Below are 19,875 nucleotides of genomic sequence, written 5' to 3' on the forward strand. Positions count from 1 at the left end.
GGGATGGGATGGGATGGGATGGGATGGGATGGGATGGGATGGGATGGATGGGATGGGATGGGATGGGATGGGATGGGATGGGATGGGGTGGGATGGGATGGGATGTGATGGGATGGGGTGGGATGGGATGGGATGGGATGGGATGGGGTGGCTCTTTCAGGAGGTCTCTCTGCTCCTGAGCTCCTGCTGCTTTTCCTCTCCTCCACAGCAGCTTTTCCCTGCTCTCCCCCATGGGGAGCCATTAAACTGCAGAGCCAAAGCCATGGCAGGGATCCACCACTCTGTGCTGAAGTGGTGCCTCGGTGTCCCCAGGTGTTAAGTAGAATGAATGGTGATGCCAAGCACAAAGTGTTGATGCTCTTTTTCCTTCTCCTTCTTCCTCCAGACCCACAACCCTTTATATAAAGAGGCCACATCCACCTTCACAAATATCACGTACCGGGGGAACAACTAAGGAACAACCCAGCACTGGCCGTGGGATCAGCCAAGGATCCATGGAACCTTAAGGAGTCCAGTTTACAGAAGCCCTTGTGTGTGTGAGCCTGTGTGAACGTGTCTGTGTGTAATTTAACAACCCCTTGACTGCCTCCAGGCCCTCCAAGTGTTGTCCATCACCCCTCTGTGACTGCAGGGACGTGCTCTCCAGGCAAACCTCGGTCCTTACCTCGCGGGTCGCTCGCGGAGCCGGCGGCCCCTCCATACACTGGACACAGAGAAATGGGACTTTCTCTGCCAGTCTGTGAACTCTTTGGTGCTCATCGGGCCAAGGGGACTTCAGGAGTGGCCACTCAAAGCACACTGAGCTGTTCTCTCCTCCACGGCCCGTGCTGGTGAAGCCCTGCCCGTCGGATCACTGGACTCGGTCCCGCTGGGCACAGGAGCCACCTCCTCGGGCACAGGGCAGCTGCCAGCAGGCAGGAGCCATCACTGCTTTGTGGGTTCAGGACACTGCTTCTGAGCAGCCCAGCAGCCCCTTTCCTCCTTGCACCCCCGTGTTCTGGCACTGCTGTGAGCCAGGGTGGTGCAAAGCTGTGCCCTCCCTCACTGCCCCCACGTGCACTCGGTTTGCACCCCCAGCACCTCCATGTAGCACCAGCTGTGCTGGTCCCAGCCTGGCTCAGCCCCTGGGATGGTGCTGAGCTCCCCGTGTCCCCCCTCACTGTCCCCATGCCACAGCCCACGTGGATGTACAGGCAGCAGCCTCGGGGGGCTCATGATGCCCCTTATCCCTCAGGCCTGGCCACCTCTCTCCCCTCTCGGTGTTTTCTGAGCTGTGTAACTGCACCATGCCTGGTTTTCTGCACAGCTCAGGGTTCCAGCAGAGCAGGCAGGGCTCAGGCTGTGTCCTGCTGCCTGGGGCTGTGTGTCACCCGTGGGGGAAAACAAAGACATGTCCCAGCTTGGCTGTAGCAGTGCTGCTGCCTGGTCCCTGCCCTGCCAGAGCACAGTGGCTCAGTTCCCCTCAGCTGCCCCAAAAACCAACAGCAACCTCGGGCCCGGTGTGGGGTTGGCCCCGAGGGCCCCAGCAGAGTGTTGGCTGAGCTGGTGGTGGCCCTGTGTCCCTGTCCCCTGGCTGTCCCAGCAGTGTGGGAGCAGGGGCAGGGCTTGGTGCTGGGTGGGATCTGGGGCTGAGCTCCAGGGAGGGGGGTGGATGGGCAGCACCAGAGCAGCAGCAAATTACACCACAAAAATAAAAATAACTAAAACAAAACCCCTCAGACTACTCATGGTGTCAGTGTCCCCAGCAGCAGCCTGTGCCCAGGCTTCCTGCCCCGTGGGCAGCCCCTGGCACCCCAGTGTGACTCGGGGAGCTGGTTTGAGCTGAGGTGGGTTGAAGGATGGTTCCCACTGGCTGTTAGCCCCCCACAGGGGTTTCTGCTCCATAACTCCTGTATTCCTGGGGGTTGATAACAAGCTGGGGGCACACAGTGGGCCAGAGCTCACTGCAGACTGTGGTACTGGCAGCACCTCAGTTCACTGTGAGGGAATGGGGTGAGCCCCAGTGACCCCCATCCTGCCCCACAGGTCCCTGTGAGCCCTCCAGTCTGCAGGAGAAGCCCCCAGAGCAGGGCAGCTGGGCTGGGACCACTGCAGGACCATCCCAGGACAGCTGGGACCTGGAGGGGGTGAAGGGGCTAAACCTGGGAGCAGGGTCCTGCCTGTTCCCCCAGCACCCAGTCTGGCACCATGTCACACACTGCTGTGGGGACAGCCTGTGGTCACCCTTCAAACCAGCATTTTGGGACCACAGAAAGTTCTGGAAAAACTGTTTGCTTGGCTCTCCAACCCCCCCCACACACACCCTGGGCCACCAGGTGCCCCCAGCCCACACAGGGTGTTCAGGCACCTTGGGGCAGTGCTCGGTGTCCCCAGCTGAGCTGGGTGTCTGAGTCCAGCACCCAGGTGGGACCTGGGCTGGGGCTGGGGGAGTTCAGCTGGGTTTGGTCCCAGGAGGGGCATTTTGGCAGCAGGGTGAGGTGAGGGAAAGGCAAAGGGAGAGCCTGGCTGCAACACGAAGGAGCAGGATGAGCCCCCCCCAAGCTGCCTGGGGCTTCTTCCACTGGAGAAACTCCTATAATTCCATGTGTGCCATTCAGGCAGAAGAATTCCCTTTCCCACGGAGCTGTGGGATGAGACAAGACCCCAGTTTAGCTCAGTTCACTGCCCCTTGATGCCACCGGGCATGACTGCTTGCAGGATCAAGCCCATGACCATGAGAAGCAGCTGTTGGGAGTCTGGAGTGACTTTTCCCCCGAAATCAAGGCAGTGCCGCTGTGCTGGCCGGAGGAAAGGAGTGTGAGCAGCCAGAGGTGGGACAAGGGCGGAGGCAGTGGCTGCTCTCAGCTCCTTGGGAGGAGCCATCTGGGAGCGGTAGTAACTCCAACTCTGCTGAATATGCAAATTCTGGGCTGCGTGGAGGCTGTTGGAGTCGGGCACCACTAGATGGTGATGTCTGTACGTGCTCTGTCAGAACTTTTCCAGCTTTCCGGGCTGCTCAACGCCCAAATCCCACTTTGGAGAGGCACACTTCCCCCGTGGAGGTTTCCAGGGAGCAGGGACACGCAGAGACCCACCCCACAGACACAGCTCCTGCAGCAACACTTCGTCCCAGGCTTCTTTTAAAGGCTACTTTTATTCCCGAGGCGCTGACGTGCTCCCTCTTCCTGGAGCCCAGGAATGCATCAACTCCTTTTGCAAACTGATTTCTGTAAATAAACCCAACATGAGTGAATGCATCTCCTGAAGCAGCCAGGAGATAGTTTAAGGTGCACTTTGTGCCATCCATACCCCAGGACTGGGCTTTCTGTGTCCCTAGGAAATTTTCTGAAGTGAAACATATCTTCCCACTGATTCCAGGGAAGTTGGTCAATGTTGGGAGAGTCTCTCTCCCATCCCAGTGGAAATCCACTTCCCAGACCAGAACTGGAAGGACGTGGCTGTGGATGGTGAATATATGGGATTGTTCAGGATCTGGAGCATCTGCTGGGCAGAAGGATTAAGATTTATGGAAGATGAGGAGAAAGAGCTGGAATTAAAAACAAAAAGCTGACATTTCCCAGGGCACAAAATCCCAGAATAATTCAGGTTGGAAAGGACCTCAGGAGGTCTCTAGTCCAACTTCTTGCTCGAAGCTGGGTCAGGTGTGAGATCAGGCTGAGTTGCTCTAGGATTTATCCATTATCTCCAGGGCTGTAAAGGAGTCAGGATTAGCCTGGGATGAAAGTGCCACCACTAGGGGAAAGCTGGGACATCCAGCCTACATCTGGACAAAATGGCCCTGGTTTGGGAAGCGGTTTTGGGGTGAGATTCTCTAAGGTCACCAAGTCCTGTGTCGATACGAGAGTTCTCAGTGTTGTAAACTGGCCTTCGGGTGAGACATTTAAAGCTGCAGCCAAGAGTCTCCCTGCAAACCCTTGCTGGAATTTGGGTTCCCCTTCCTCAAACATATCTGCTGAGGGAATTGGGATTGTTCGGCCTGGAGAAGAGAAGCTTTGGGGTGATTTATTTGTGGCCTCTCAGTGCCTGAACGGAGGCAACAAGAAACATGGAGAGAGAGACTATTTCCAAGGGCCTGGAGTGACAGGACAAGGAGAAGTGGCTTCCCACTGCCAGAGGGCAGGGTTAGATGGGATTTTGGGAAGAAATTCTTCCCTGTGAGAGTGGTGAGGGGCTGGAATGGATTTCCCAGAGAAGCTGTGGCTGCCCCTGGATCCCTGGAAGTGTCCAAGGACAGGCTGGATGGGGCTTGGAGCAACCTGGGCTAGTGGAAGGTGTCCCTGCCCATGGCAGGGGGTGGAATGAGATGGTTTTTAGGGTCTCTTCCAACCCAAACCATCCTGGGATTCTGTGATTTTTCCCATTGTCACGAGGAGGCTTCTGGGTCACCACAGCTCCTGCTCAGCCCACGTGTGTCTGTGCACAGGGTGTCACACATGTGTCTGTGCACAGGGTGCAGTGTGGAGGGAGGTGATGTATGGCCATAGAAAAGGAATTTAATCCTCCTTGGCCTCAGCATCCCACCCTGCCAGAGGGGAGGGAGTTTCACTGCATTATTGTGGCTACAGTCCTTCAGATCCTGAGATGGAAGGAGTGGGGGAAAGGCAAAGGAGTCGCTATTATTATTATTAATAACCTTTTTTTGGCAGGTCTCTCTGCACTCACTGCCAGCAGGCAGAGGAGCTTTCCAACACTTTCCTGTTACAGAGGACACAGCCACTGTGGATAATCTGGGCTCTGACCTGGTCATGTTGGAGAACCACTTGACCTCAGAGCCACTGGAGGTGCCAAGTCTGGCTGCTGTGGGTGGTGTCTCCCTGGCTGCCCTTTCACTGTCATTCCCAAGGCCTGAAATCTCCCTGGAGAGCTGGTCCCTGCTGCTGACAACACACCCTGCTCTGTTCAAATATTGCCCAGGCCCTTCCTCGGGGTACAAAGGTGACACCCAGGACCTCAACCCCAGCCTGGGCTCCACAGCCAGAGGGGTTCACCTGCCCAGCAAGGGGAAGCTGGAAGCCTTAGGACACAGGGAGGTAAGGGGAGGCTCTGAGGTCTTTTTCCTTGGAGGAAGCCTAGAAATCTCTGGAAACCAACAGATGAGTTCAAAGGCTCCTGCATGCCTGGACTGGTGAGTGTCAGGTGATGAGGACATGATGTGAACACCAGGCAAGTGAATCCCTTAAACCACTGCAGTGGGTTCCCACCCACATGGAGGAGTCTCTGGTGGTGAGGGACTTGTTGCCCCCCAGCAGTAAAATCCTCCTCCCCTGTCTCAACAGGGTCTTGTACCTTATTTTTGTACCCCCAAGTGCCACAGAGGCATCATGCTCTGATGGGGGGTTGTGCCCAACAAAGTCAGTCCAGATTCTCACTTTTTCCCTTTTTCCAGATGCTCCTGGCTGCAAGAGCAGAGGCCAAGCTCTTCTCTTACCACGTGGGACACAGGAGTTGACTTTAGCTTCTTTGGCTATTGATAAACTGCAGGGAATTGTCCTCCCTGCCAGAAACTCAGCCAGCACTCAGCAAAAAATGGGGATGGATCCCCACGGCACAACTTGTTCAGATCTGGGACTGCTGGGATCTCTGCTCCTTTTGAGCTCTGGGAGGGCAGGACAAGGCTCAGTCACAGCTCTGACCACTCTCCTCCTCTTCAGCCCCTGGGAAAAGTGATTCAGGCAGCTTCAATTTTATAGATTTGAATCCTCCTCCTCAAAATTTTTTGGAAGTGGGTGGAGTTGGCAGCTCTGCCCTGGAGAACTGTTTCAGATTATCAGGTGAGCTGTCTCAGCTCTGTGGGACAGAGAGGGGAGAGCCCCCCTTTACAGGGTTATTTTTGTAACGACCCATACAAAACACAGGGGCCCCAAGATTATATTCCCAGGAATGTTTTAGGTCTGGTTGGACACCCAAAGGCACCTGCAGAGCCGACACCCGCCCTGCAGAGACACTGCTGTGCCTGTCACAGCCCCGAGCAGTCGGAGCCCTCGGGCCCCGGGTCTGCGCAGAGCCGCGGGGGCAGAAGCCGCTGCCGAGCGGGGCTGGGCTGTTCCACAGCCCAACAACGCCCTCTTTTGTCCTCTGGCTGCGGGAGCGCAGGGACTGCACAGCCCGGGTGGATGGATGGATTGGGGCTCCCTCGGGGGTGGCAGAAATAAGCCTCGCAAAATTCAGCAAGAGCTGTTTTCCCGTGTGCTTTCCTTTGTGGGCACTGCCCACATCTCAGCCAGGAACAAAAACAGAGAATCCAGGATGGGTTGGGCTGGAAGGGACCCTAAAAACCATCCAGTCCCACCTCCTGCCATGGGCAGGGACACCTTCCACTAGACCAGGTTGCTCCAAGCCCCGTCCAGCCTGGCCTTGGACACTTCCAGGGATCCAGGGGCAGCCACAGCTTCTCTGGGAAATCCATTCCAGCCCCTCACCACTCTCACAGGGAAGAATTTCTTCCCAATGTTCCATCTAACCCTGCCCTCTGGCAGTTTGAAGTCATTCTCCCTTGTCCCATCACTCCAGGCCCTTGTAAACAGTCTCTCTCCATCTTTCTTGTCCTCCCCCCAGCAGTGGGATCGGGGAGAGAACTGGAAGGGTGAAAACTGGAAAACTCGTGGGTTGAGAGAAAGACAGTTTATCAGGGAAAGCAAGAGCCCTGCACACAAGTAAAACAAAATAAAGAATTCATTCCCTGCTTCCCATGGGAGTTCTCCTGTGGGCTCTGCTCAGGTGAGACCCCCCTGCAGAGCTGCTCCAGCCCTGGGGAACAGCACAGGGAGGACATGGAGCTGCTGGAGAGAGTCCAGAGGAGGCACCAAGATGGTCAGAGGGCTGGAGCAGCTCTGCTGGGAGGAAAGGCTGGGAGAGTTGGGATTGTTCAGCCTGGAGAAGCTTTGGGGTGACCTGATTGTGGCCTTCCAGGACCTGAAGGAGCTGCAAGAAACACGGAGAGAGACTGTTTCCAAGGGCCTGGAGTGCCAGGACAAGGGGGAATGGCTTCAAACTGCCAGAGGGCAGGGTTAGGTGGGATATTGGGAAGGAATCCTTCCCTGTGAGGGTGGGGAGGGGCTGGAATGGGTTTCCCAGAGAAGCTGTGGCTGCCCCTGGAGCTCTGGAAGTGTCCAAGGCCAGGTTGGAGCAGCCTGGGCTAGTGGAAGGTGTCCCTGCCCATGGCAGCGGGTGGCACTGGATGTTGTTTAATGTCCTTTCCCACCCAACCCGCCCCATTTTTCAGTGAAATTCGGTTTAAACTCCAGCAAAGGCGCTTTCGGGGCCGTTTCCCGCCGTTTCCCTCAGCGCCGCCCCACGTGATCCTCCCGCAGTCCCCGTTCGGGTCGGGCCGCGCCGGAAGCGGAAGTGGCGGCCCCGGCCCGTCATGGCGGCGCCCAGCGCGGAGCGGGAGCGGCGGCGCTTCGGGCAGCGCCTCCTCACAGACCCCGCGCGGCTCTTCCAGCACAACGCCTGGTGCGTTCGGGGCGCCCGGGGCGAGCCCTCGCCGCTCCCGCTTGGCGGTGCTTGTGGCCGAGCGCTGCGTGACGGCCCAGCCCCGACCTGCCCGCGGGGACCCGACCCCGGTGTCCGCGCTCGCCCCCGGAGCGGGTTGGGGGGCTGTGGGCGTGGGGCTGGCGCCGGACAGCGAGGGGAGGCTGGGCGGGGAGCGGCGACCCCGGGCTGGGCGCTGGCGGAGGGGCGGGAGGGCCCTGCCCTGTGCGGGCGGTGCTTGGGGGTCCTGAGCCTTCGTGACTGATCCCCTGGGGATCCTCAGCCTTTGGGACTGATCCCTGGGGGTCCTGAGCTATTCTCGACTGATCCTGCGAGGGTACTGACCCTTTGGGACCGATCCCCGGGAGGTCCTGACCCTTCTTGACTGATCCCTGGGGGGTCTTGAGCCTTCAGGGCTGATCCACAGGGGATCCTGAGCCTTGGGAACTGGTCCCCAGGAAGTCCTGAGCCTTTGGGGCTGATCCCCTGGGGGGGTCCTGAGCCTTCGGGGTTGATCCCCGGGGGAGTCCTGAGCCATTTTTGGCTGATCCCAGGAGGGTCCTGACCCTTTGGGACTGATTCCCTGGGGGTCCTGAGCCTTCTGGGCTGATCCACGGAGAGTTCTGAGCCTCCTTACTGGTCCCTGGGGGGTCCTGACCCTTTGGAACTGGTCCCCAGGAGGATCCTGAGCCATTCTGGGTTCCTCCCACAGCACTGGGGATTCCTCAGGCTCCCCTGATTCAGGAGATGTTGTTTTGCTTTGCTGCAGTTGTTTAATTGCTGTAGTTAATAAAGTTGAATCAGTTGCTCTCAGAAACTTTCACCTGTGGGGTTGTGGTGGGTGTGTGCTTGGAACAGGAGCTCTTTATTTGGGTAGAGCAGCTGTTTTAAGCACACAAATTGTCTAATTTGCTGGGAACTGAAGGTATTTTGCATTTTTGAAGTAAATAGATCCACTTTTGGTCTCTGGCTGTCATACCCTGTGAAGAACTGGGTGTGTTTCACTTGTAATAAGGTAATATTTACATGTATCAGCCTGTCATTCCTTTTGGGACTGTTCTGTACCAAAGGTACATTACAAAAGCATATCCTCAGTTTTCCCGTGGAAACTTTTAGTAATCCAGCTTTTTTTTAACATTTAAATTTTTGGTTTGTGAGTTAAAAGGCTGATTCCTCCTGAGGCCAGAACTGGGCTTATTGCTCCTTGTATTCTGCTTTTCATTCACTTGTTTTAATGAAAAAAAGCCAAATGAATCACTTTAATGACTGCACAGCTGTGTGTGTGCATTGAAGTTATTAATAATTCTTAATGCTTTAAAGCTTCCTGCATATTTTCCTCATAATTGGATTTAATTTAACAGTTACCTTCCAAATGACCCCCCTGCCCTTTTTGTTTTAAATTGAAAACCAATTTAGTTTTGTGAGTGCACTGGTGGTTTTATAGGAAGGATTATTCCCTCTGAATTTGGCTGAGCATCCAATAGGCAAAAGGATCAGGGGCAGATTTAGGATCCCTTCCTTTGCAATTCCATGAGTGCAGCTCCTTCAGGCCCAGGAGCCTCATGTTGTGCTGGAATTGGGGATCACACCTCCCTCCCTCTCTCAGTTTTTCTCTCTCTGCCCATTTTACAGCTCTAGTTCATCTCCTTTTTCCCCACAGGGATAATGTGGAATGGTCAGAAGAGCAGGAGGCCAGTGCCAGGAGTAAAGTTCAAGAGAACAGCTCCCAGCTATTGCCACAGGATAAACAAGGTACTGTTGGAGAGTCTTGGCCTGAGCCCCTGGAGTGGAACAGTGGCCAGAGCCACCTCAGCAGCATCATCAATCCCTCCCTGCCTCCTCCCCAGTCACTCAGAATGCTTTACCTACTTGTTGATAATGGGAAATGGAGGAGGAGGAACCTTCCTGTTCTTAAAGTATCTCTCTGTGACTCCTCCACCTTCTCCAGAGACTCATCCTGCTGGAACAGACGTGGTCTTGGTTGGGAGGAGTCAGCTTGGGTTGAGATTCTTTGTGGTGTTGTGTGTGTTTAAATACTTGTTACTGTTCCTTGTCAACAAACCTCTTTGATTGTGGAGTTATTGTGCTTTCTAAAGCTTAACTTCCAACAGTCAGTCTCTTTTTGCTGTGGAGTGATCCTAATTCAAGCTCAGTTCTTCTCCTTAAGAGGGGCTGATAAAGTAGTGTCCAAATCTGTCTCTACAGAGTTAACAAGCAGCATGAGAATGATTAAATCATAGAGTCAGAAAAAAATTTATTTTCTCCTGAAAGTGCTTATCATCAGATAGACTGCAAAGGGATTCCCAGATTTTTATTTTACTTGGCTCAAGGGATATTTATACATCCAAAACGTGGAGCTTGCCTGTGTCTGAATCGAGCTCAAGGTTCACAGCTCTGTCACTCTCCACTCTGTCAGAGACCATCCAGTCCCTCAAATGATGGTGAAATGGTTTTTTGGTGTGATAAGAAACTTGTCTGATGATGGTCTTGCTGTACTCTAGGATGGATCTGCTCCTTTTGTTCCCATCCAACGGAGTGTGTCACCCTTCAGATGAAGCTCAGCACTACTGGAGCTATTGAGACACTTCCATATAGCTCCCAGTTGTGCTCACAATAGCAAATTTAATTATCCCAAAGAACAACCCTCCTAATTTCTTGGACTCCCAGAAGTATCCAGCAGTTCCCATTGTGATGCCCATTGTGTTGGGTTCATCTTCAAATCTGGTTAGCATTAAAGGGTGCTGTCTGTCATGCTTTGAGAACCTATAGACAACCAGGAAACTGGGGAGCAATTTGCTGTTGGAGCACTTTGTCAGGGCTCCATGATGTATTTCCCAGCCTGAACAATGCAGGCCAGTCAAATGTTGATGGTTGCTATTCACTGGGAAGCGTGTGGAGACAATGGGATGGCTGAAAAGTAGGGAAGGCAGCCCAGGAAAATGTGCCTGAAGGGTCTGGGAGTTTGAGAATCAGAATGTCCAAGCAGGAGAACAAAGGCAGGCTATTGGTCATTAGGGCTGTATTATTCTGTGCACTTCTTGGGGCTGGCAGGATCTGTTCTGAAGGAGCAGAGGAGTTCTGGGGGGTGTGTGGAGGATGTGTCTCCTGCCTGGGAACAAAGGAAGAAGTGGAAGAGTTCCTTAGTTTCCTTTTGAGGCTCCTGTGAAATTCAGGGGGGGCCTGGTTCTCTTCCTGTCCTTTGGGAACAGTTCCTTTTGTTTGCCCTCCTTCTGCAGGGATGGGCTTGGCTTTGGGGGGGTCCTTACAAAAACAAGCAGGAAAGTCAGGAGCCCTTGTCAGGAAGGTCTTTGGAGGAATCTGGCTCCCACTCCAACGTCCCCATGAGATCATCCCACAAAAAGGGGCTGAAACAAATGTGATGGGAACTCTTCTGGCTGAAAATCAGCCTGAAAAATTAATATGGTCATTTATTTGCTTTCAGTCTGGTCCTTGCATGATATTTGTCAGCCAGCCCTTGATTTCTTGTATTTAAATTGTTGCTGATCCTTTATTCTGATGCTTTTAAAACACCAGGCTCTGAGTAAATGAGCTTTAAATAAAGCTTCCCCTTGTGTGGGTTGGGGTGTAACAGCTGTTCAACAACATCCAACAGAATTTCACAGTAATTTAACACAGAAAGAGCACAAATTTTTGTCTTGTGGCAAAAATGTGGGTAATCCAAACTGACTGGGCTGGAATTTTGTCCCAGCACCTCAGATAAGCATCCCATTCCAGTCAGGCTGCCATGAGATTGTCAGGGACGGGCAGGAATCAGGACTTTGTATTTTTGTGAGGTGAAAGAGCATTTCCAGCCCCAGCAGCTTTGTGTATCCTTACTAATACATGACAATTCAGGAAGGAGTGTGCCAGACTATGGATCAATAACACTTCTTCCAGCATCAGCAGTCCTGGAGTTCTTCCCTGAAAATACTGCACTGACCTGGCTCTGCTCACTGTGACCTACAGTGGGATCATGGCACAAACTCACTGCCCTGGTCTAATATCAGACATTAAAATTTCTTTTGGATTGGGGTTTAAGGACAGGGCTTCTTAAAAGGAGAAAATCCTTGTAGTTGAGGTAAAGAGATTATTTTTATATATAGCTCTTTGTGCTGCAGGGATAGATCCTGCTAAAAATAGATATATGACTGACTTGTGCTTCTTTGTTAAAGCCATTTTTGTCTATATTTGGCTGAGGCTACATATTTTTCCAGGTGTTCTGGGTTCACTTGATTGTCTCCCTTCAGAGATCTTCTGAACAGTTTTATGCTTTTAAAAGTCTTAATAAATAAACTGCAGTTCAGGCAATGATCCTGATCTCCAATCAGCTTTATTCAGTAATGCACTTGTTGCTGTGCAGAGATGGTTGAGGAATTCCATGTTATTGGAATGCTGTTGGGATTTCTGGCCATGGATATTTCCAGGTGATTCCAAGCATAAGATGCTGTAATTAGGTCCTTAATTCCCAGGAGAGAGAACTCATCACATTGATTATTCAGAAAGCCACTTGGATTTTTAACTTCCCATGGAAGAAATAGTTCCCCTAGAACTGCACTCGGTCTGAAATCTGGGAAATGTGTGGAAATAATTCTGCAGGTGACTGAAATTTCATTAGGCCATGGCTTGGTAAGTGTTATTCCAGCTCCCTGTAATACTCATCCTGCTCCTGGAATGATCCACTTGGTGTGAAAATGCTGCTGCTGAAGTTCCTTCTGATCATCTTTAGCCTGTCCACCTTAGCTCTCCACTGGTACTTCAGTGGTCACTTCTGTTGTTTTAATTCACAGAACTATGGAAAACAAAGTGCTCCAGGCTGGACTGCAGCAAAACTTGTGGAAAACGTGCTGGAATCTGGGAGGAATGTGTAAATGCTAATTGAGCTTTCTGCCAGGCCTGTGGGGTTGGATAATTATTCTGCTTCTCCATCTGAAAAAAAAAGGGTCTCTCAGAATTCCTTAGGAGTTGTATGTGCTTCACACTTAGTGTCATGAGGCTCCAAATGAATTTTTCCAGTGAACTGACCAAGTCAGTGCTAGAGATGGAAGTAAAACCTGGATTTCTTCATTCCAGTGTCCTTCAAAGAGGCTTTTTCTGTTGCCAGCTTCCTTTAAATCCTACCAGGAGACACAGAGTTTGCTCTTCTCTTTCTTTTCCCTTTTCATGTCCTAACAAAGTGACTGTGAGGAAGCAACCAGAGTGTTTGTGTGGGATGGCAAATGTAAATAAAGGTGATTTTCAGTGGATAATCTTCCTTATTAAAGCAGGTTGCTGCACAGATGTCTGCAGTGATCCCTCACTGTCTGACCTGCTTCAACCCTGAGACCTGATGATGGTTTTGTTTGTGTTCACAGAGGAATATGAGGTGAATGCTAAGAGATATTGGGATGACTTCTATAAAATCCACGAAAATGGCTTCTTCAAGGACAGGCACTGGCTGTTCACTGAATTTCCTGAGCTGGCACCCAACAGGACCTCAAGCCAAAACGGGGATTCTCTGCATGAATTTAGTACCAAAGAAGAATCCGACAGTGACGGGCCGGGAAGGTGTGAAAATGGACATTGTTCACTGGAAACCAGGACAGAGGGTCAGTTCAGCCTGATCCAAAGCCCAGCTGAGGTGTGCACAGAGGACTTGGCTGCCCAGGAGCACAGGGAGCTGAAGCAGAGGGCTGGAGATTACCCAGGATCAGCTGCATCTTACCGTGTGTTAGAGGTGAGGGCTGGAAAGCAGAGTCACACCCCAAACTGTGCCTTGGGATCAGGGTTGTGTGACTGGGACATAAAACTATGGATCACTGGCAAACAGGGAGTGGTTGATTGCCTTCAGTCAGCAGAATGCAAAAATCAGAGAGCAGCTTAGAACTGAACTAAATGTGTTGGGATTCTTTTGGTTCAGATTCTGAGTTGGCAGAGCACAAGGATGTAAGAAGTTTCAGAGTTTAAAAGCCAAACTACTGCTATCAGATGTTCAAACAAGCATTTACAAGTCATCTTTGGAAGGAACTGATTCTTTTATTTGTCTGTATATGGTTTTCCCTTGTCATTTATCTTTTCTGCTGACTCCTGTGTGCCTTGAGAGGTGTGAAACAAAGCAGAATGTAAAGATGCTCTTGGGTTTGTTCCTTATGGCCCACGTGATAACAGGGAATCCCAGACTGATACAGGCTTTGTCCCAGAGAGAAGTCTGTGGGAATTATAAATACTGGACTCCTGACAGCTGGTTGTGACTTTTTGCTCTGCCACCTCCACTTGTTCACTGTAGATATTGCTAGATTTGTTTAGTACTTTGTATTTAATGGAAGTCCTGCCCTTCCAGGGATAGTTAGTATGAACTGTCCTTTTGATATTTTAATTTTAATCTGAGGTTTGGAGACTTTTTCAGACTTTGATATTATCACTGTGGCTTTCCTGTCTCACCTGAGCACATCTGTCACTGCAAACCCTCAGTGGTGTTCTCTGCTCAGTCTATTCCAATTTTACTGATTCCCTAAACACTCAGAGGCAAATTCCCCAAACCCAGTTGTGGGAGCCATCATCTTCTCTTCAAATGGGAACAAGTAGAAGGAATAACAAGGCAGAATCATTGTGGGCCTGGTTGTAACTTGAGGAACAGCCATGTAGTGAAGGAAACTCTACAACAGCAGGATGTAATTAGGGTAAAGCAAACTTCCCTTTTCCACTGCTCTGAATTTCTATGGAAGTGAATGTAACTCACCCCTGGCCTTTGCCAGTGTTTCAGTGACTCAGACTGGTTGTCATGCTTGGGATTCCAGCAAAAACAGCTTTTGGAGAGTAACAATGTATAGTTTGTTAGTAAGATTTTGACAAGAACTTGCTTAGTGTTTTCCACAAGAGTCATTCTGCTCCTCAGAGCTGAACACAGACCTTGCAGGGAGGGTTACAAATGGTCACTGCCACGCTCAGCTGGTTCTGGGGAGATTCTCTTTGTTGCCTGTCTGTAGAGAGAGGATTTGAAATTATGGGATGTGCTGAAGGAATTATTCTCACTGTGTCCATCTGCTTTATTTGTGCAGGTTGGCTGTGGGGCTGGGAATACAGTCTTCCCAATTTTACAAACCAACAAGTAAGTGGTGACAGGACAAGGGGGAATGACTTCAAAATGCCAGAGGGCAGGGTTAGATGGAATACTGGGAAGAAATCCTTCCCTGTGAGGGTGGGGAGGCCCTGGCACAGGTTGCCCAGAGAAGCTGTGGCTGCCCCTGGATCCCTGGAAGTGTCCAAGGCCAGGTTGGACGGGGCTTGGAGCCACCTGGGCTAGTGGAAGGTGTCCCTGCCCATGGCAGGGGGTGGCACTGGATGGGCTTTAAGGTCCCTTCCAACCCAAACCATCCTGGGATTCTATGAAGTAGGTTTTTACCTGCATGATCCACCAACCCCTAAAAACCAATTGGAAGAGTGTTCTCTGTGATCTTAGTTTAAACAATCTCAGAGAAAGGCTGAATGCAAAGGGTACCTTTCCCACCTGCAACTTCATATTATTGTGGTCTGAGCTTGGAAATCTTTGGTCTTTTAATGCAACCAACAAAGCCTGCTGTGAATTTACGTTTCATTCTGAAAGCATTTTCTTGCAGGCCTTGGTGCCTCTCCTTTTCCAGTATTGATTTGCAGATGTTAACATGGGAGTGATTTCTGCTGGAAGTCACATTTCTATTTCTGTGATACCCTTGAATCATTTTTCAATGTGTTTTCAGAAATGTTCCATCTATCTAGGAGTAATTTACATTAAACTTGCCACATTTTTCACATGTCTCTCCTTTAATGCAAAGGAAAGTGTAATAATAATCTAAGGGTCTATTATTAAAGTAGATTCACTGAAAAAAATGTGACTCACTGCAAATATATACATGACATTCACATTTGCTGTTTCCAGAAGGAAAAGGAAGCAGTTCCACATGAGAATAGTGGGCATAAAGGAACAATGGGATCCACCAAATTTTACACAGAGACTAAAGCCCAGTTCTGCACCCTGTGTATATGAGACACTCCTTAATTGCTGGCTATAAATGATGAATTTCTCTGCTTTCTTGCAGTGACCCAGGCCTGTTTGTTTATTGCTGTGATTTTTCTACAACAGCTGTGGATCTTGTCCAGGTAAAACTCAGTGGTGATTTATGAAAAAGTGGGAAGTACCTGGGGCCAATTGCCCATTAACACAAATCTCTCCCAGCTTCCAGCAGCTCTCTTGGCTGTGCTGGCAGCTTTCTGTTTTTAGCCAGCCCTTCTGCTGACCCTAAATCTGGAAAATGAGCCATCAAAGGTTGTAGGAACGAGGGAAGTTGAAGTTCTCTAAATGTCACATTGGCAGCAGACAAGTCAGGCAGATTTTCTTCCCCTGTGCTTGGCAGTGCTTTTCTCAATCCAGTGCTCTTTTAGCTGAGTAACTGCTGAACCTTGAAAACATTCAGGCTATTTTTTAACAGGAACTGAAGCTGGTTTTGGTTTGTGTGTGCATTGCTGTCAGTTCTGGGAACGTGGTCTGATTGCTCCAGCACAGACTGCTGAGGAGGGAGCCTGTTTGTGGAGCAGGGGGCTGGGATTTAGTCAAAGGACAAAAGCTGCTACCAAATTTCAGGTCAGAGCAGAACTGAGAATCTAGGAAGTATCAAATGCCATCAGTCAGTTCACGAGATGAGAGAGCAGCAGAGGCAGCACCCATTTCATCCTCCTGAGGTGACACAACCACTTCTCACAGCAGCAGCTTCAGGAAAGCACACAACTTCTTACAGAGGCCCAAATGGGATTTTTGAGAGTGCAGTTTTAGGGAGCCAGGTTTGATATTTGGGGGGCAAGGAATATCTGCTTGTAGGTGAAATGAATATTGATTTCAGTGATGCAGAGAGGGGCCCTGATGCTCACACTTATGTAAAGGTTTCCAATTTAACATTTAAATCCCTCACTTCTTACCACTACCAGTGGAAAATCTGACCTTAAAATTGCAACAAAGCCTGAATGCAGTTTGGGGTTTTGGCAGTGCTGATTGCCTGACTGTAACAAAACCAACCTTCATATATCTCCTGTATGTACTTATTTTTTCCCATGTCACTGCTGTTCCTGCCTAACCCACCTGACCCTGTCTACCTTAGACCAGTGAGGCTGACACAGATCTCTGGACAAACCACTTGATGATGGGAAAGTTAAAATGCTCCATGTCCAGATAATACTGAGGTCAGGGTCTGCTACTGATGCTCTTGATTTCTCTCCCCTCAAATACAGAACAATGCAGAATATGATTCTTCTCGCTGCTTTGCCTTTGTCCATGACCTGTGCAACGACCAAAGTCCTTTCCCAATGCCAGAGGAGAGTCTTGACATTGTTATTCTTATCTTTGTCCTCTCAGCAATTCTCCCAGAGAAGTAAGTTTTAATCTTTGTGATTGCAGAAGGTAATTCTTCTACAACTGCAGCTCTTTAATAGTCTCATGTCAAGTAAAATTAAAGTTTGTTCTGTTTCTGGTCCAGTTTTCCGTGAAGCCTCTGTAAATGAAGTTTACAGAGTTTACAAGCAGGTGCTTGATGTTGTAACAGGTTCTGGCAGAGGACAGGTGTGATTTTGAAGTGCTAAGTGGCTGCAGGGGTGCCTTGCTGTGGTCACTGCTCTGAACCTCAGCCACGCTGAGCACTCAGCACCTGTTTGGAAAATACTCTGCTGGATTTTCAGGCTCAAAGGGTGGATGAATTTCTCACATGGGAGGTGGCAAGAAGGGAGGGGACAGGTTGAGAAAACAGTTAAGGCAAGTGCTGTGATCTTAGTGTGACACTGTGTTACAACCTATATTAGTCTCTCTTTTTGTTCCCTTTAGTTTTATTACACAGCATTTTTCTTCAAGTTCACTTACTACTTTTTAATACATAAACCAGGGGAGATCTTTTTGTGGTCAGTAAAGGAGAGCAGTTAATCCCTGCTGTGGCAGGCTTGTTATCCTTGTAGGAAAAAAAATACCCCAGAATCAGGGAGTGTCAGAAATAAAGAGGCCAAATCAAATCTACCCACTTGAGACTGGGAGAGCTCAGCACCGTGCTGGCTTTGGGGAGCTCTTTACATGAAGTTGAAACATCTGTACCTATATATCAAGGTGAAACTTCATCCCATCCTTTTGGAAGGAAACAAGCATGATTTTGCAGGATGTTGAGCTGTTGAGCACTCCTGGTTTGTCCCTCCCTCAGGATGCAGAGCGTTGTGAGCAGACTGAGCCGCCTCCTGAAGCCAGGGGGGATGATTTTGTTACGGGATTACGGGCGTTACGACCTGGCCCAGCTTCGCTTTAAGAAAGGTATTTTCCCCTCTTCCCTTGGCAACTGTGGCCACATCACTGGGAGATGATGCTTCTCTGGAGCTGTGTCTGCCCTGGGTGGAGGCAGCTCATTAATTCCCTGGAAGAACAGAGTGTGCCTGTTGTCGGATGGCGGTTGTTGATTTTTAAGTGATAGTTGGTAACTGTTTAAATCCCTCTTGCCCTCAGGTCAATGTCTGTCTGAAAACTTCTATGTGAGAGGTGATGGCACCAGAGTCTACTTCTTCACACAAGGTAGGAGGCTTGAAAACATCCCTTTGACTATCCAAAAACATCCCTCTGACAATCCAAAACCATCCCTCTGACTCTCCTCACCGCTTCTTGTCCCTCTGCCCTCAAGTTTGGCCACAAGCTCTTTCCAGTCTGTCTTTCCTGGAGCACTGTTAAGTGTCTCCCAATTGAACCTGGGTTTGTCAGTTCCTGGTGCAAGTATGGTGACTTCCTTAGTGCAAAATCCTTTTAGAGAAAAACTGGAGTGTTTTTTTGCTCCCCTGGGAGGGGTGGGATTGGAGGAGCTCTCCTTGAATCTTGCCTGCGGGTGATGGAGGGAGTTGGACACTGCTTGGAGGAACTTCCCTTAATATTCCTGTTCTCCTATGAGGAAATCAGAAGGGTGTGGCTCAGCATGGAGCTGAGGCACCCTTCAAGTTCTGCTGCTGCTTGGTGTTGGCAGGGGTGTGTTCTTCTCCCAGTTTATCACCAGTTGCACCTCCAGTCAGTGCCTGGTCAGCGTTCGAGTAGGGGCACAACTGCATCGAGCTGTTCCCTTCCCCACTGCTCAAATCTTGTTTGTCGCAACAAAATTAATGTTTAATGTGTGTTTGGCAAGCACCTCACGATGGAAAGCATCTGATAAAGGAGCACAAGCTGGGACCTGTCAACCCTTTCCTACAGAAACTCCACACAAACCACGTGCTCCTGGGCTGCTGTGGAACGAGCTCTCTGCTGCTCAGCAGGACTGGGGCTGGCTTTGCCCACAGCCACTGTGCTGGGGCACTCTGAGACTTATTTGCTTGGTCAGGAATACCTGCCAGTGGAAGTGCTGAAGCCTCCAGGGCTCTTAGTGCTTTGATTGGGCCCCAACAGGGTGTGGTTTTTAAGGATGTTTTTTCCCCCAAATTTAGCCTTAATGAATCCCATTCCCCTCCAGCCTATACAGCACAGATCTTACTGCCACCATTTAAAGGCGTAGGTCTGATCCTGTTCTTTGCTCTTGCAGACTCTGAAATTCCTCTGGAGAGGGGGGGAAGGGGAAGGAATGGATCTGTCCCTACTTGTCAGAAGATGCTCCTTAATCAGTTACTGGAGGCAGTGCCCATGTGGGAAACTGCTGCTGTTTTCTTTGTCAAGTTTCTGTAACTCTAGTTATACTCCAAATACTTCTTTCCTTCCTTGCTAGAAGGAAAACTTGATAAACTGTGATGTTAAACCCCCCTGGAACAGTAGTTAAGTACTGAAAATCCAGATCATTTCCCTGCCAGGGTGAGGCCCTGAGTTTCTTCTGGCCCACCTTTCAGCACAGCTCAGCCCTCACCGTGAGCAGCTGTCAGCTAAAGGAATTATGGCCTCCTCAGTGTCCTTCTCTCTGCTTTCCAGATGAATTAAACCAGCTCTTCACCACGGCTGGGCTGGAGAAGATCCAGAACGTGGTGGATCGGCGGCTGCAGGTGAACCGTGGGAAGCAGATGACGATGTACCGGGTGTGGATCCAGTGCAAGTACCGCAAACCCGGCACCCCCCAGGCCTGAGGCACGGCCTGGCCTGTGGGGCTGGAGCCTCTCCGTGCCCAAGGAGTGTCTCCTCCTGGTGAGATGTGGTTGGATGGAGTCCTGCACACCCAGGACACCTCAGTGCCTTGTGCAGTGCCTGGCGTCACTGCGAGTGAGCTCTGCCAAGGATGGACGCCCTGAGAGTGGAGCGAGGGGTGTTTTAGGTGTCATAAAATATACTGAGTTGGAAGGGAACCATCAAGATCATTGAGTCCAACTCCTGGCCCTGCACAAGACACCCCAAGAATCCCATCATGTGCCTGAGAGCGTTGTCCAAATGCTCCTTGAACTCAGACAGCCCTGGTGCTGTGCCCACTGCCCTGG

The 19,875-nt window shown here is 50.5% G+C and overlaps 2 protein-coding genes across 4 annotated transcripts in view; both read left to right on the top strand.

Moving 5' to 3' along the window:
* Positions 1–1,624, top strand: part of ITGB3 (integrin subunit beta 3) — a 23,888-nt gene extending 22,264 nt beyond the window's left edge. Inside the window, exon 15 of the mRNA XM_027702311.1 lies at positions 386–1,624. Within this exon, the coding sequence (XP_027558112.1) occupies positions 386–454 (69 nt within the window). The 3' untranslated portion in view covers positions 455–1,624. The remainder of the gene's footprint in view (positions 1–385) is intronic.
* Positions 1,625–7,344: 5,720 nt separating this feature from the next.
* On the top strand, positions 7,345–19,797 carry METTL2A (methyltransferase like 2A). 3 transcript variants are annotated; one of them, XM_027702331.1, is made up of 10 exons: positions 7,345–7,452; positions 9,131–9,222; positions 11,799–11,894; positions 12,822–13,183; positions 14,505–14,554; positions 15,522–15,582; positions 16,705–16,844; positions 17,655–17,761; positions 17,951–18,016; positions 19,379–19,797. In XM_027702331.1, the coding sequence occupies exons 1-10, from the start codon at positions 7,364–7,366 to the stop codon at positions 19,528–19,530; spliced, it is 1,215 nt and encodes a 404-aa protein (XP_027558132.1). In that variant the 5' UTR covers positions 7,345–7,363; the 3' UTR covers positions 19,531–19,797. The 3 variants fall into 3 exon arrangements, with proteins under 3 accessions (XP_027558132.1, XP_027558134.1, XP_027558133.1); XM_027702333.1 differs by lacking the exon at positions 19,379–19,797 and adding an exon at positions 19,264–19,372; XM_027702332.1 differs by lacking the exon at positions 11,799–11,894.
* The last annotated feature ends 78 nt before the right edge of the window (positions 19,798–19,875 follow it).

Source organism: Neopelma chrysocephalum, unplaced genomic scaffold (genome assembly GCF_003984885.1).
Source record: "Neopelma chrysocephalum unplaced genomic scaffold, ASM398488v2 Primary Assembly neopelma1_182, whole genome shotgun sequence".
Lineage (NCBI taxonomy): Eukaryota > Metazoa > Chordata > Aves > Passeriformes > Pipridae > Neopelma > Neopelma chrysocephalum.